The sequence below is a fragment of the Osmerus mordax genome, chromosome 14 (genome assembly GCF_038355195.1).
Source record: "Osmerus mordax isolate fOsmMor3 chromosome 14, fOsmMor3.pri, whole genome shotgun sequence".
In the NCBI taxonomy this organism is placed as follows: domain Eukaryota; kingdom Metazoa; phylum Chordata; class Actinopteri; order Osmeriformes; family Osmeridae; genus Osmerus; species Osmerus mordax.
This window is the reverse complement of record NC_090063.1, coordinates 10,255,707-10,271,547: the sequence shown is the minus strand read 5'-3', so window position 1 is coordinate 10,271,547 and position 15,841 is coordinate 10,255,707. Positions and strand designations below refer to the sequence as shown.

The following is a 15,841-nucleotide window of genomic DNA, read 5'->3' as shown; positions in this document are numbered from 1 at the left end:
TCGTTTGCACTCTCTCTCTTTCTCACACACACACACTCACACACACCCCTCCCCCTCTTCCACAGGCATCCTGGCTGCCACTCCTTTTCTAACAACCACACACACACACACAAACACACATACACTAAGACACACTCACACGAAGACACACACACACACTCACAGACACACATACTCAAAGACACACACCACACAGTTGTAAAGACACACACTTGCACACACACACACATACACACACACAATCATACACCCCTAAAACACACACCCCACCCCTTTCATTCAAACACACATCCTGTCTTTCCTTTACAGTTAAACATAAGCACACACACACACTCCAACTCTAACTCTGAATCTTTCGTTTGTGCTCCAAAAGTATTTTATGGAAACACAACACCACAACACACAACTTATCACATCCATCTCAGATGACCCAATCCCTTAGCAACCACACAAAATCCAAGAGACCAACCTAGATACATTTATTTCATCCTCTGTCCTAAAATACATACATCCACGATAAATAAAGACACTGTATTCTGAAACCATATCATAGTTTCAGCAAAATATACGTATATACATTAGTTTGGAAGCATTTTAACAAAGCCAGGGTTTAACTGACATTGCTTGATCTATTCAATAGCACATTCTGGGTTTGATTCCTGCGTCAAACTGAGGACACATGTTTTTTTCTACTCATTATGGATCCTGATTACATGTACACACAAGAAACTAAGGATGTGTATCGTGAGGGGAAACATATCATGTTCATCAAAAATGTATTTTTGCCACTAATGACTGAACACCAAACATCCAGACTGCGTTAGCCCGCTGAGCTATGTTATTGGCAATTATTCATGCAGTATATATTGTATCAACATGTAGACTAAACCATCAAAACCATCTTTTCAAAATCATGTCATCAAGAAAAAGGAAGGAGAGACATTCACTGAGGAATTCTCCTGTGAAAGACAATTGGGAATGTGCTGAGCAGTCTATGAGTAAGAAATACATGTCCATGAAGATTTACAGTCAGTCCCCTTGTGTTAAATACATTTTAATCTTAGGAAATCTGAAGACTGCGTACAGTATGACAGTACAAGGACAGAAAGGCCAAACGTGTTGGTGTGGAGTTGGATCCTAATGGATCTTAGGCATAGCTGCTCTTTCAAATAAAAGCACTGTGATCTTTTTCTTGCAAGTTGAAAGGTAATATGTAAAGTCCCTGGCATTGGGATAGTAAGAATGCTTCTAGGTCCGCAGTCATTTTGATATAATATCTAGGTATGTTACACATTCTAGGTTTCCTGTGTGACTCCGTTTTCATGTCCCCTCTGTATGTGATGTGGACATCTATTTGGACATAAAATACATTCATTCAAACATTCACATGATGGAGAAAGCCGCTGTACAGTGCATTTCAATGTTTTTAAGTTAAATTAAAAAAAATTACAAACAATAAATCCATCAATCAAACAAATAAATAAATCCATTATATTAGGCCATTTTACCTTGTATTTCTTCTGTTACCAGTACATGTGCAGGCATAATCAGTGGTAAGTTGGAACAATAATAAAAAGTTCAATCAAGAGATCACTGATTAAGCATGTAAATGATGGTGCACAAAAGTTGGACCAACGAATAATATTGTTTTGTTCTTTAGAAATATGAAAGATGCTCTTTACTTAGGTACACTCATGATATACCCAAATAACTAAATATTGTTTATGATGCTGTCTTGTATGCATTTTAAGTAGTCCGATAATTCCTTTCCTCTTTTCTTCTCTGTATTTCCTTTTTATTGATCAAAGTGAATGCAACATGCTAGACAGCCACTAGAAGGCAATATTCCATACTTTTGTACAAAACTTAAAATGAGGAAGGGAAGTGAGTTAACTCAAGTAGGGGAATAATTGAAATGAGAAGCAACCCCGATTTTCAGGGTTAAAACATCTCTATCAGAATAACTGTCTGGGAATAAAATCTCCACTCAGGTTTCAAACCATTTAAAAAGATTTCAACAGCCTTTAAAATACATGTTGTGATAATGTTTGTATCCTGTGTACTCCATAAGACACATTTATTTAAACAAAATCTATATAAGAGCACATTTTCACACTTGCTGTAATTAGTACATCTTATGACTGATTACTTACCAGATCCACTTCAACTTCTAATTCAATCATCAAGTGCCATCTTTTTATTTGCTAAAGATTTAAAAACTATGCAGGCCAAAGTTTAGCAAGTAACTTTGTTATAAAAGTATGCATTGCCTGACAGTATGTTAGAGTTTATAAAAACAATCAACTAGGTATAAATAATGTAATGATGTACTTATTTCTGTGTATCTCGTTCTCTCCATCCATTCAAGGCACTTCCTATTAAGAAATACTATACAACTTATTTCCTTATCCATCTCCTGCGATGATCGCCTTTCACTCTCTTTTTCTCTATGTCTAACTTTTCCTATCTCCTCCACCTTCTTCCCTCTCTCATAACTCCTCCCTCCCATCCTGTGATCCATGTGCTTGTTCACCCCACTTCTCCCTCTGTCTCATTTTGGTTTTCCCCGCCTCATTCTTTTCCCAGCTCTTCTCCCTCCTGCCGTAGACATGACCAAAGGGATGCTGCGTAAGGTGGCTGTGGTCATTCTGCTCCAGTGCTCCACCTCGCTGAAGATGCGGTAGATCCAGAGTTTTAGCTCAAACGCACCGCCGCTGGTCGGCCCGTCGATCTGCTGAAAGAGCCAGAGATGTCGAGTTTTAAGAAGAAACTAGACAAGACAAAGTGAAGGACAGATAGAGAGAGAGAGAGAGAGAGAGAGAAAGAGATGGAGGGAGGGAGAGAGAGAGAGAGAGAGAGAGAGAGAGAGAGAGAGAGAGAGAGAGAGAGGGAGAGAGAGAGAGAGAGGGAGGGAGGGAAGCATTGACATTGTATCCTCCTTCAGCCCACCTTACTAAAAACAATTATATAATTTCTGACCCACCTGAAAATATCAGCATTTTGCGTCCACCAACCAGGAACATTACTACATTCATAAGCACTTCCTCAGGTAAATAAAAACACAAAATGGTGAGTCTACCTCGATGCTCTCAGTGTTAGCGGTTATGGCTGGCGCGCCCTCCACCTCCTCCAGAAGACGGCGCATGCTGTCTAACAGGTGACCCAGGCGGTCTCTCACTGTCTTCCTCTGGCTCTCATACTCGCCCCCCTCCCCACCGCCAAACTCCTCCTCCTCCTGGGTAACGGCACGCACCAGGAGTCCTCGGCACTGTAGGAGGGCAGAGTAGAGGCGCCACAGCTTGTCTCTGGTTGAGAGCTGGGACGAGGGCGGTGGCATGGACAACATCGGGCGGCCATTGCCCACTGTAAGCTCTGGTGAGAAGCTCTCCTTTGTCCTCTATAGGGAAAGGTGAGATGGGAAAAGGATCATTCATCTGCCTCATGTGTTTAGAATTGTTGGTTTATTAAATACATATTTGATCTTTCCTTAGTTAACTTAGGTTTTAACTAGGATTTGAACTTGTCATTTGGGGTGAGGCCAACACAAACGTTTTCCATTTTGGAATGACCACGAGTACCAACAGGGGTGGAATGAGACTCAAGCGTGAGCGCAACTCTCCACCATGATGATTTTATACCAACGTGACAATGTTCTGACCTCTGTGTAAATTATTTGGAACCGGTGTGGAAGAACTATTACAGTATAACACAGAGCAGTGGAAACCCGTGTACACTAAAGCTACAATGAACTGGTGCATTCTTTTGTTGCATGACAAAAGTTATTGTGCTGGAAACCAGCACGATGCAGACTGTCTCCAGAACTGCTTTTTTAGGAAATTTGATTAGACTATGCCACAAATACTAGAACTAAGAGGGTACAATTTCTGGGGAAATTGTAGGGTGTGCTTGCTTGCGTCGGTTGCACAGGGGTCCGTTTTTGAATGACATTTTTAAAACTGATATTTCTGTATATTTTATATAAAAATGCATACTTATTATTTATAAAGATTACATAGATTTAAAAGCGAGGGGAGTCAGGTGGCTGAGCAGTTAGGGTATCTGGCTAGTAATCAGAAGGTTGCCGGTTCGATTCCTGGCCGTGACAAATGACGTTGTGTCCTTGGGCAAGGCACTTCACCCTACTTGCCTCGGGGGAATGTCCCTGTACTTACTGTAAGTCGCTCTGGATAAGAGCGTCTGCTAAATGACTAAATGTAATGTAAATGTAAAAGCGTTTTTTTTTTGCTGCTCATTTACAACTGAAAATACGAGTGAAGTGTAGAATGAAAGACATCTTCTAATTTCCCCTGCAAAAGGCATCCTCATCGTTCAATCAAAACGAATAAATTTGGCAGACCGGTGTAAAAATTGACCTAATCTCTATGACGTAAACGTCCTTTTAAGTTTTTCCCTTCTAGTGATATTTTAAGGCATTTAGCCTACTCATATTACATTCATTCATGAATAAAGAACCCCCTTTGAAGATTATTCTACGACGTTACCGGCAATAGAAGATTGAATCGCGATTCAAACAGTACCATCTTCTAACTGAAAATATGCCCCCAAAAACGTAAATAAGCTTGACATTTATTTAGTGGAAAATCGCTTTCATAAAAAGCTCACTGGTAGCGATCATTGTCAGTAACAACGCAAAGTGCGATATAGCCCTGTGTGGAGAAGCTGCCCCGGTAAATTGTACTACTTCAGTACAGTAGACTACTGCTGTGTTCGTCTTGGTAGCGATTGCGTTGGTTGAATTGGATTTAACGTTCCGTTGTATGGTTTAGGCTGAAATTAATTATTTTCATGAACAGATTGACAAAGTTTAGGCTGTGGCAATGAAGTTAAGGTTAGCAGTTAGATAGACTTTTGATTTAAGTAAGGGGAGTGCCGAACATGTTCTGTCGCCGTTTGACTTCCTAAACAGCTGTGTAGTGTAGATGTTTTTGTAGTGTCTCGCGTAGGCTACAGCGTTGCAGTGAGCAACACTGGTTTGAAACCACAGGTAATGATAATTTCACCCACAAATCGTTTACTTGTAATGTAATGTCATAATAAATCCTACAACGAAAATGTATTTGTGAGGAATGTTTATTTTAACGATTGAAAACAGATACATCATAGACCACTGTAATATGTGTTGCCGGGCAACAGAGGCTAATGTCATGATGCTAATACTTCAGTGACATAGTAGACTACTGTTTCCGAAAGTAGATGTACTGCCTTAATAAAATCAGCTTATATTGTACATTACACGTCACAATTGTGTGTCATATCAGAAAGTAAAATTAGTAAATAGTTTTCACCCTGGCCTCTTTGCTTGTGGCGTTTCTGAAGCTGCCTTGCAGTAAAGCAGTTAGCTTAGCTATCTCCCAGAAGTTAACGAGCTGCTAAACTAATGTTCTGCTAGAGGTAGTCACGCGAGTTTTCGTGACGTTAGTGACGTAAGTAGCGTCATTGACTGTGGCTAGCAAGTTAGCCACCTTTAGCTTCACTTTTCGCCACAAAAACTTCATTTCCACTTAAACAATGCAACGGAACGTAATTCCCAATAGAAGCAACTCAATCGCTACCAAGACGAAACTTTTGACACCTAGGTTGTCTATGTAGGCCAAATATTGACTGAGTTTTAGGGGGGCAAAAAAATAAAATAATAATAATAATAAAAATATATGTGAGAGAACAAAGGTTGTGCCCTTGCCGAAGGCAAAGCACACCCAATAAGCATTGAACAGTCGGTCTTGTTATCAGTTAGACCAAGCCATGCAACAACTGTTCCATAGCTTCAAGCAATTAAGAGCAGGCTGATGGACGTTCAAGGACGATGTGTGTGTATGTCAACTATGTGTGTGTGTCGTGTTAACTATCATAGCTTATGAAATAAACTTGTGTTTTCGAACGCAGTGAGAGGCACATCAAATAGATAAGGACATGCCCGGACACCAAAGACTGCGTCAGAACACCGCCCACCTCAGTCATTCCTTTTGAGTTCACTGCATATGCACTTCTGCATACATTTCAACACAGATTGTTATAACACATTCTCGTCTATTCTTATTATCTTAATTAGATAATAAGTATTTTCCACTTCCTTGTTCAACACAAGCAAAAGCATTATTTATGACTTAAGCCTGGACAAGCTAAAAGGCCATATTGACAGACTGATATAACGCTACTCACATAGAGTCCAAGTAAAAGGGTGCATTCATGGTGCAGTTCCAGGGCAATAGCGTCGACCCTCGCTAACGTTGTCCGGGACGGTCCCGAAAACGTCCTACCGCTTCTCGTTCGCATCCCGGCCATCGATACCGATTAAAGGAATTTCACATCAACAGGCTCAAACAAGATGCAAGTTGGTCCTGACCAGTTTACTTTAACTTCTGTCTCATATTCTGCAAAGAATCGTGTTCTTCCGTCCTCTTGCTGAAACAGAATGAGTCCATTCATTAGACATCAGCATACCTCCTGCACTTTCACGTCTAAACTTTTACATCTAACGTTACTTAGTTACAGTTAGTCACTCCTCCTCTTCCTTTTGGAAACTGATGGCAGGCTTGTGGAATTTATCGGGACAGAGGGCGGGGAGAGGAGGTGAACTAGAAGGTGGATTATTCATTCATGGGTTTGCGAATTACTGGCACTGTCACTTAGCCTACATGGGAGTAGGATTAAGTTAATTATGTGTCGATATCCCGTGTTATCCTGCTAGAATGGACTCGTAAGGGGACGAGACAATAACATTTTGTAAACGCTTGATATAGTTGCCTGTTTTTATCAAACTAAAGCAATGTCCGGATCGGATTTACATTGTCAGGCCAGATAGACAGCAGGCTTCCGACGCCTGCTATCAGTTAAAAACAACGAAAGCTTTACTCAAAGGGGTTTCTTTACAAATAAGTGCGTAAAGACTGACCGACTAAATTACCGGCTTACATGTAAACATGTAAAACAGCCCAAATCCATCTTAAAGGCACATGCAAAACCTATTTGATTCAATAGATTAAAATGTCAGATGTGCTTGAGCTCGTAGGAAACCTATTTGTTTGATTCGGAACACATTATGCTCCACGTGAAATATAGCCTACCGCCGGCACAGTAGAGGGCACTGCATCTTTCAGAAAAACAATCCCAGAAGCCTGGCCAGCCAATCAGCCTGGTTTTTGGTAGCTATTAGCTAGTGTTTACAGCTAGCAGTTGTAGCAGGTTATACATTCGCCACCACAGTTATTAATGATTGATTCTTAAAATATATCTATGCAGAGTCACGACCATTGTCAAACATAAAATTTCTGCGTCTGTCTAACTGAACACAGAGAGGAACCAACACAACAGTGTTGGCCAGCAGTGGACATGAATTCACTTGTCGGCTACGGAGTATCCTCAAACTCCGAGAGCGATGGAGATTCAGGGGACGATGGACTCAAATTTACCAGGTAGGTAGCTAGAATAAACTAGCTACGTTATTTATTGTATAATAAACCCAATTCAAGTAAAGTAATAGTAGTAGCCTATCCGACTAGGTGCATGCAAACCTTAGGCCCTACTTCCTCACTGTGGTAGACCTAGCCAGTGACCTCCTGTCCTCATGCATTAATATACTGTAAAACGGTATCCTTAACCTGCATGTTCCTAACTCTTCCAACCTCAAGTAGGCTCACTGATGAACTCAAAGAAGGTGTCCAAAAGCATCGCAACTTCCTCCTGGAGTCAGGGTCAGCCTCCAGCGAGTCAGACGATGAGTTAGACCCAGAGGAAGAGCTGCGTCCTGAGCTGCCAAGTGTGTCTTCCCTGGTTACACAGCCACCTATCTCCTCCCATGTCCCAATCCCCTCCCCCAGCTTCCTCGCTCCTAAACTGCCCCCTCCTCCTCTCGGCGCCTCGACGCGGAGCAGCGTGTTCGCCAACCCCTTCAAGGCGCAGGCTGACCAGAAGCTCCACGCACTGCAAAAGCATGTCCCCCTCACCCTGCAGGCTAGGCCCTCCCAGATTGCTGGTAAGAGGATGTGCGTGGCCTACAGGAAAGACGGCAGGTGTAGGTTTGGGATCAAATGCAAGTTTGCTCACGACAGCGACCTTCAGAGCTCTATAATTCCCGGCGACGATGACCCACCCAGTGTGGATGATGCAAAGCCTGACCCAAACAGAGCGGGGCAACAGCCTCTCCACAACCAGGGGGGAGACAAGGAGACTGAGGGGCAGCAGGGGAAAAAAAGAAGGGTAGGACTGAGTAACACCCTGGTCCCTCCAAAACGAGCTATGAAGAATTACGCTATGCAGAAGGAAAGAGAACGGGTCAATTTGTCCTGAGGGGCAGGATTAACTCAGGATAACTCAGGACTATTGTCAGCAAAACAGTTTTATGTTATTTGTATTTGTGTCTTTGTAAAAAAGTTACCACTCACCAGTGCCATTCCACATTGTGACAGATAAATCTATAACCACTGATAGCGTTTGTTAAATTACAGTTTAGAGAGTTTACCTCTGAATCAAAAATACATATTTTTCCTCTTATCTAAAGTGCTATTCATCCATCTAGATTGTTTTGCATTGAGTTTTGTAGATATCAGCCTTTGAGTTGTATGCCTTCCTCCAAATAACATGGAACTAGATTGGGCTTGTTTTCTCTTTCTAGAAATAATAACTCAGTGAATCAAGATAATCCACAGACCTTGTATGACACATTGCTGTTGAGTTTTTCAAATGTATTTATTTTGGTGCTTTGAGCACCACAAGACAAGTCCAATCTATTTTCATTTATACTGAGAGAAGGCAGACAACTCTGTGGCTGCACTGGCTGGTATCTCCAAAACTCTGTAACTCACACCAAAACCATCTAGATTTATGAACAATCTAGAATTATAAATAGAACTACAGGCAAGAAGAAAAATATAACATTTTGATTTTGGGGTGAACTCTTCCTTTAATGGATAATATTGACCTCTTTTAAATATACAACTATCATACTGCTGTTTGATGTCTAAGGAAATTCTCAGTGTGGATACTTTATAAAGACTGGTTGATATGTAATGTAATAATTTATAAATGGTAAATAAATGCCTTTAATGTTTCCAGTGTGCATTTTACAGCCAGAAAATATACAGTTATTGTAGTAACATCACATGTGCACACACACAAAGGGTCAGTGGATATAGATTGACAAACGACATCACTTTATTTACAAAGGCAACTCATAACTTATGAAAAGTATATCAGGGAAAATATGTATATCAGCCTAAAATGCTACAAAAACTAACTTTGAAAGAGTACATAACCAATGCTGTAGGCCTATTCGTGATTATCGTAAATGCATCACATGTTTAAAGGGTCACAGCTAGGTGTGGGGAAAAAGCTATCTTTCCCCTTTGTAACCACGGCTATACTAAATAAGTGCATGTTCCATGTGCTCTTCTGTGCAATTAGCTAAGACTAGGCCTTCGCCGTTCTGTTCCCAGGCCTTGCCTATCTCACCCATTGTGTTCACTGGATGAAGGGTGTTTACGGACAAAGTAGAGGAAGAGGAGAGTGTGGGCCCGTCCAGGATGTAGCTTTCTGTATTGGTAGAATCTGGGTCTTGGGGCAGGAGTGCGGGACTAGGGGTAGAGGTCTGGGGAACCGTCGGAAGGGTGTGGAGCTGCTGAGGGGACACTAGACAGGGGATCTGCTGGATGTGGGTCTGCAACTGGGATATAGGTTCAAAAGTCATGTGGAGAATTGGGGTTTGACCCTCATGCGGCTGTTGCTGATAGGATTGAAGCGGCAGGTGCTGGGCCTGGTGCTGGGTGACCACGGAGCTGGGATGTAGGGTCAGTTGTTGGATTTGCGGTTGCTGTTGCAACCGTTGAGCTGGGGCCGTCTGCACGAACTGAAGGGGCATCTGGAACTGCAGGTGGGTCTTTTGGGGGTTGGCAGTGGGTGAAGGGGGGCCAGTGGCAGACAGGGCTAGAGTCACCGGCACCTGCATTGTGTGGAGGTTCTGATCTTGTCCTAACACTACAACCTGGTGGCTCATCTGCCCCACCTGCTGATTGGCTGGTCCCTCCTCCCCAACCAGCTGGTTAACTGGCCCTGCCTCCCCACCCTGCTGGTTGACTGTCTCCAACATACTCAACTGAGCAACCTGCACTACCTCTACTTGCTTACTTTGTACAAGGTTTCCCTGGGCTTCCAGCAGGGAGGTGGGAGTGGTAATGAGAGCACCAGCGTTGGCCGCCAAGGCCTCAGCGATCAGGACCTCCGGATGGCTCTTGGCCTTGTGAGCCACCACGCTGTCCTTCTTCTCAAACTTCTTGCTGCAGATGGAGCAGGAGAACTGGTAAGAGGAGTCGGCATCATGCTTCTTCATGTGCCAGTTGAGGGATGCCTTCTGGCGGCAGGTGAAACCGCAGATCTCACACCTAATGGAACCCCGGAGGAGAAACAAAGTAGGAAGAGGAGGAGAGGGGAAAGGAGAACTTTGGATACACGAATATGGAGGAATACATTCCAGAATGTATGCATGATGGAGTGAAATTACACTTCGCACATTACATCTCACTTTATGAGTTATGAGATTCATAAATATGAAATTATGCGATTACTATATGCACTTCATATAGTAATAGCTAACTAACTATGATATGCTAACTGCATTTCATTGGCTCTGTACTCAACGATAAAAAAAATGGAATCTAAATCTAGTGCTTCATCTACATTAGAATTGATTAATGCATGAAATATAAACTGGAACTCTCTGTAAAGGGTTAAATGAATAGGTAACACTGATACGTAGGTGAATGAGAGGATAGAGGACGAAATGACAAGAAGAGGGACGTACTGAAGGGGCTTCTCTCCTGTGTGGATCATTCTGTGTACAGCCAGGTTGTGAGAACTCTTGAAGGCGCGGGCACAGAACTCACAGATGTAGTCTCTCTGGTCTGTAATACATCAACAAATTACTTACAGACATGTTGGTCGGTGTGTGATTGGCTAACAATAAAATTGTGCTAGAAACAGTTATGTATTATATATGCACTTGAGGTTTAACTGTGGGGCTACAGTAACTTCAACAGTCCAGCAGATGTCATCCATGTTACAAAACCGGCATCTAACTGCTTTTCAGTTAAATTCATTACACCATTAACCCAAAAGGAAATTAAAGATGCTTCCATAAGTTACCTGTGTGTGTGTCTGCGTGTTTGCACTGTATCTGTGTGTTTGTGCTGAGCACCTGTGGGTTGGTGCTGTGCACCTGTGTGTTTGCGGAGTGTACCTGTGTGGTGCTTGGCATGACGAAGAAGCTGTTTCTGCAGTCTGAAAAGCCTTCCACAAGTGGGGTGTGGACACACATACTTCTTCTTCAGCAGGTGCTGGTACTTTATATGGTGCTGGATGACCATATAGTGTGGAATGAAAGAGAGGAGGACAGTTATTTAATTAAGAATATCGTTGCATTCTGTTGTTGTCAAAGTGACCATGGTGGCTATGGCAGACCTGTAGGTAGCGGGGGTGTGCTAGGACAGTGCCACAGCCCTCCATTTCACAGCGCACATACTGCACTGGTGGCTTCTTCCTGTATGGGGGGACGGGAGAGGACTGTCAATCAAATGCTTATTATGATGGTACTCTATTAAAGAGTGTGTTGAAAGTTTTATACGGTTGTCATCATCACCTTCTTTTAGGGAGACGAGGTGTTTTGTCGTCTTTCCTTCGTCTGCCCCTCCTCAAGGACATTGAAAATATATAAATATCAATAGAATGTACAGAATATCTTTATATAAATAATATCAATAGAATGTACAGAATATCTTTATATAAATATCAATAGAATATCAAGAATATCTTTTTATAAATATCAATAGAAAGTAAAGACTATCTTTGATGCTAATTTACATACAAAAATACAACTATTTTTTTGGTCAACAAACTGAACTGGTATTTAATGATGTTCCAAAGCCTTTAATTTACTCTTTCCATGTTGTACTCACTTCCTAGGCTCCTGCGTCACCTCTCCAAGCTCACTCTCCAACTTCACGTCCTGAACGCTCTCTCCACCCTCTTTCTTTATGTCCAGCTCCTTTTCTTTTTCCTGCTCCTTCTGTTTCTTCTCCCTTTTCCTGGCTGGAGGTCTGCCCCTCAGTTTAGGTGCTTCCCTATGAGAGTAATCCTAAGTAAGTCACACACAAATGCATGCACAGATGAACATACACGGACATGCACATTTTGACAGCACAGTTTACCTGTCAGACCTAGGGTTATAGCTCTGGTCATTCAGGTCGTCTGTAAAAGGGACATCTTCATCACTGCTGAACTCTTGATTCTCTGCATGTCTGTAAAATACATTTGTTCAATTTCCACCAATTACTAGCAATTACGGTAAGTGACTTTTCCCCCCCCACATACAGTATGTAATCTGGGATACCTTTGAGACTGAGGTTGGTAGTTCGGATCACTGAGGTCATCTTGGAAAGGAGGATCCTTATCCTTTAAGAGATTATCTTCATCCTCACTGGCCTCCTCTCTTTTCTCCCTGTCGGGAGAAGCCGAGAGACAGGAGAGTGAAACATGTAAACACACAATCTGGAACGTGAAACACACATGAGCATACTCACTTTCCAGAACCGCTCTCTGCAGTAACCATGGCTTCCTCTTCAACTATAAAACACGGAGGAAATAGAAACATGTCACTAGGGCTCTTCTGGTGTAATTTTATCAATAGTTTATGAAAGAGTAATTTGTTTTTTACCAACTACATACCAACAGCATGGTCTGCAGCTGGCTCACTCTTACACAGCCCTCTAGAGCTCCTGAATGAGCAGGCAAGTGGGACTTTGGTCCGTGCTTGGGAACGGCGGGAGAGTGGGGCTGTCAAAAAATTCACAATATTTTATTACATGAGGACCGACCGATACATTGAACTGGTGATGTGCCATATCGAGTGAAAACACACACATTATGTACGACGACAGTTGTGCAGTAGACGAATTATGGTGTTCAAGCATGAGGTTCATGGCGAGATGTATGAGGCTATTTACCGGGATCATCCGTTACTTCCTTAGGCTCACTACAGCTAGAGCTAGACAGGTCCATGGAGGAGAGAGAGAGATGATAGTGGGTAGCTGGACATTTAAGTTTGGATCTAAATCTAAACACGATAATTGTTTCACATTGGCAACTTACTGTTGAAACTGACCACTGCCATTCCAGACAATTCCTGTTGAGGAGTTCTTTTTTCGGGTAACTTTCCTCCGCCGGTTTGCAGACACGTCTGGGATGACATCCTCTCCGTCATCACTCTGGTCGCTTCGCAACCAAGCAGGGATTGTCCGCGTGGACCGGTCTCGTAGCACTCTTCCTGAGATTTGACTCTGACTGACAGCAGTATCCCCGTTGGTGTCCGGCGAAGCTGAAGCACCCGTCCTCTTGCGACCAACTCCACGCTCTCTTAAAGCCCTGCGTGCAGGGACAATTCCACTCTTGACCGGGGATCGCTTCGTGGCCTTTCCATCCTCCGGCTCTTCACCTTTAACTCTGCAGCCGGCTGAGTCACTTTCCGGCTCCATGGCCGTGGGTGCCTTTCTGAATAGTTTTATCCTGGAACCACTTTAAACACAATTAAGAAGAAAACCTGTTTATTTGGGCATTTTACGTAAGCATCTGTTCCCTACATGGGGCCGTAATCCCAGTGTGACATAGCAAAAGCGCTATACTCGTTTCAGATTTTCGACATTAAATATATTAATCAGTTATTGAAAAGCTTCAAATGAAACCAATATATTTTTTGAGAACCAGACACTAAATATACGTTCTTAAAGCTGCAGCAAATCCACTTCTTAGTACAAGCATCGCCGCTACCATTTTGAGTGCTTTGTTGCGTCTCCTTTAAACTAAAATGAACGTGAGGTTTTGGTCATGAGCAACATACTGCTCAAAATTGCTCACATACACGAAGTCCCTATTATCTGATGGTCTATTTCTTGACCTTACTGAATGCATAGGTCCATCCCAAATGCTTAGATATCAGCTAAACTGCGCATGAGCTTTCTTCCTACGCCTGTTTATAATTCTGAACGTTATACTGTTGCTTTGCTCACTTTCACCGCTAGAAGGCAGCATTGACTTGAAGTTAGAGAAAAAAAACTATTCTACCCCAATGTAGTGATAGGAGCTGTTAATACTCCCGAGCAAAAAACGACTTCTACTAAATATCAATAAAAGTTCTTAGCTAATAGTTTCCTCTTCTTAGCATCTTAGCATGTACCTGTGCTGAGACGATCCACACGCTGAACCTTCAAAGCAGTGGATTTCCAATTAAAGGTGAACACTTGCATTGAAATGGAATATGCGTTTTATCTTGCAAAAGGAAAATGTTTGCTTATACTGTTAATAAAATAAGAAAAAGCAGGTTGTTTGTGTTGGACAAGAATGCTGTATTACTGTTTAAAGTTGATGAAGTAGGAAAATGTTTTGTGTACAGCCGTGGCCAACAGTATTGGGAGCGACATACATTTTGTGTTTGCATGCAAAGCTTGCTGGGCCTTGGCATAAAATGACTGCAAACATAATCAGTAAGTCATATCATCAGCACAGGGGAAAGTGTGAACTAGTTCTAGCCAGGTGAAATAACTCTATCATTCTGGTTGGATTTAGGAGCAGATTGACTGCTGTAATAGAGGGGACTATTTATTGAACATTTTCACCCAAAAAAAGCTACATGTTGAACGGGTTTGCTAGCTGCTAAATTTGTCAATAAATCAAGAACTTTGATGAACCCTAGTTTTATTTAATTTGAAACATTCCAACATAGTCATGAATCTGCTGCAAAACGTTTTGAGTGAACGGTGTAGTATTTCAGGTTTTTGGAGTAAATCCCTGTTTCGAGTCATTGTCTGCTAACCCCTTCCTCCGAACCCAGGTATTCGCTACTCCTGTCCCTCTTGACCAACCTGCCCACACAACTTACCTTCCCCGCCCGCCTTTGCTGCCCTACCACCCAATCCTGCCTCTTCATCCTGCCTGCCATGCCCTATATGCCTGCCTTGGCCTCGTTCTCCAACCGCCCACAACTCCTCATTAAAACACCCTTTTCTCCATTGCCTTGTCCTGGGCTGTGTTGTGTGCTTGGGCCCAATAGTCTAGCCCTAATATAAGGTCACTGACCTTCTAAATTCATCGCTGAATTCCCTTGATGCACCACTAGATTGGAAGTTAATGTAACAGGTGTTCTCAAGGTGTACTTCTATTCTCAAGTCCTGATTTGGTCGAAAGGTCATAGACCTGACTGAAAAAACAACAATTCAGACATCAGTGCGTAATAACTCATTGTGTAAAAAGTACATGAGTCATATTTCTAAATTTGTAACAAAAGACGTTCATCAGCATCACTGATCTCCAAACACTAATTATATCGGTGCTCCATGACGTCATTCAGGAATTATTTATTTAAATGGGTGTGGTTGGTTTACAGTGATGATCCAGGACAATGGCAAGTGCATGTGGAGGTGTGCTTTTAGAGCTGGGTGAGACTTTTGCATTGTCCTGATAGAAAAGACTAGACATTTAATCATTTAATCCTGTATTCTCTGTGTCTTCTTAATGCTTCAGTTAGCCTCACATGTAATTGCTTGTTATGTAATACTGGGATTTTCTAAGTAAAGATATCTACACTGTTGCAAGACTTATTGTCCTGCATGTGCCGAACAATAATGGAGTAGTATTCAGAAGACTGAACAAAATAAAAAAAAACAAGAAGTTTGTGTTCTTCACAGTCTTTTATTTTGTATGTATGTGGTATGTGCATACTGACAAAAAGCAAGTCAAATAAACTTGATGTTTGCCCTCAAACAAACTATACCATAAGCACAAC

At 42.1% G+C, this 15,841-nt stretch overlaps 3 protein-coding genes across 5 annotated transcripts; 1 reads left to right on the top strand and 2 right to left on the bottom strand.

Annotated features, from left to right (window-relative positions):
- Window positions 1-465: 465 nt before the first annotated feature.
- On the bottom strand, window positions 466-6,454 carry cntf (ciliary neurotrophic factor). The gene is made up of 3 exons (XM_067250726.1): window positions 6,181-6,454; window positions 3,080-3,397; window positions 466-2,734 (listed from the first exon to the last, which is right to left on the bottom strand). Exons 1-3 carry the CDS (start codon window positions 6,301-6,303, stop codon window positions 2,552-2,554), a joined length of 624 nt encoding a protein of 207 aa, XP_067106827.1. The 5' UTR covers window positions 6,304-6,454; the 3' UTR covers window positions 466-2,551.
- A 745-nt stretch (window positions 6,455-7,199) lies between these two features.
- si:ch211-113e8.11 (uncharacterized) lies at window positions 7,200-8,900 on the top strand. Of its 2 annotated transcripts, none has more exons than XM_067251028.1 (2): window positions 7,200-7,433; window positions 7,653-8,900. In XM_067251028.1, the coding sequence occupies exons 1-2, from the start codon at window positions 7,351-7,353 to the stop codon at window positions 8,305-8,307; spliced, it is 738 nt and encodes a 245-aa protein (XP_067107129.1). In that variant the 5' UTR covers window positions 7,200-7,350; the 3' UTR covers window positions 8,308-8,900. The 2 variants fall into 2 exon arrangements, with proteins under 2 accessions (XP_067107129.1, XP_067107127.1); XM_067251026.1 differs by having other exon boundaries at window positions 7,650-8,900.
- A 126-nt stretch (window positions 8,901-9,026) lies between these two features.
- zfp91 (ZFP91 zinc finger protein, atypical E3 ubiquitin ligase) lies at window positions 9,027-13,840 on the bottom strand. 2 transcript variants are annotated; one of them, XM_067251025.1, is made up of 12 exons: window positions 13,156-13,840; window positions 13,011-13,051; window positions 12,733-12,840; window positions 12,588-12,630; window positions 12,398-12,505; window positions 12,225-12,305; window positions 11,964-12,128; window positions 11,648-11,698; window positions 11,470-11,548; window positions 11,249-11,363; window positions 10,814-10,913; window positions 9,027-10,394 (listed from the first exon to the last, which is right to left on the bottom strand). In XM_067251025.1, exons 1-12 carry the CDS (start codon window positions 13,536-13,538, stop codon window positions 9,380-9,382), a joined length of 2,289 nt encoding a protein of 762 aa, XP_067107126.1. In that variant the 5' UTR covers window positions 13,539-13,840; the 3' UTR covers window positions 9,027-9,379. The 2 variants fall into 2 exon arrangements, with proteins under 2 accessions (XP_067107126.1, XP_067107125.1); XM_067251024.1 differs by having other exon boundaries at window positions 9,029-10,394; window positions 12,216-12,305; window positions 13,156-13,839.
- Window positions 13,841-15,841: the final 2,001 nt, after the last annotated feature.

Bases quoted from the DNA above. Each gene is read 5' to 3' on its own strand.
- cntf (XM_067250726.1), bottom strand. From the start codon at position 6,303: ATGGCCGGGATGCGAACGAGAAGCGGTAGGACGTTTTCGGGACCGTCC. The intron at 3,398-6,180 runs GTGAGTAGCGTT...CTTTCCCTATAG, and splicing joins CCCTTTTACTTGGACTCTAT to AGGACAAAGGAGAGCTTCTC. The intron at 2,735-3,079 runs GTAGACTCACCA...TGGCTCTTTCAG, and splicing joins CTAACACTGAGAGCATCGAG to CAGATCGACGGGCCGACCAG.
- si:ch211-113e8.11 (XM_067251026.1), top strand. From the start codon at position 7,351: ATGAATTCACTTGTCGGCTACGGAGTATCCTCAAACTCCGAGAGCGAT. The intron at 7,434-7,649 runs GTAGGTAGCTAG...TCCAACCTCAAG, and splicing joins GATGGACTCAAATTTACCAG to TAGGCTCACTGATGAACTCA.
- zfp91 (XM_067251024.1), bottom strand. From the start codon at position 13,538: ATGGAGCCGGAAAGTGACTCAGCCGGCTGCAGAGTTAAAGGTGAAGAG. The intron at 13,052-13,155 runs GTAAGTTGCCAA...GGACCTGTCTAG, and splicing joins GGCAGTGGTCAGTTTCAACA to CTCTAGCTGTAGTGAGCCTA. The intron at 12,129-12,215 runs GTAAACTGTGCT...TTACTCTCATAG, and splicing joins TATAACCCTAGGTCTGACAG to GGAAGCACCTAAACTGAGGG.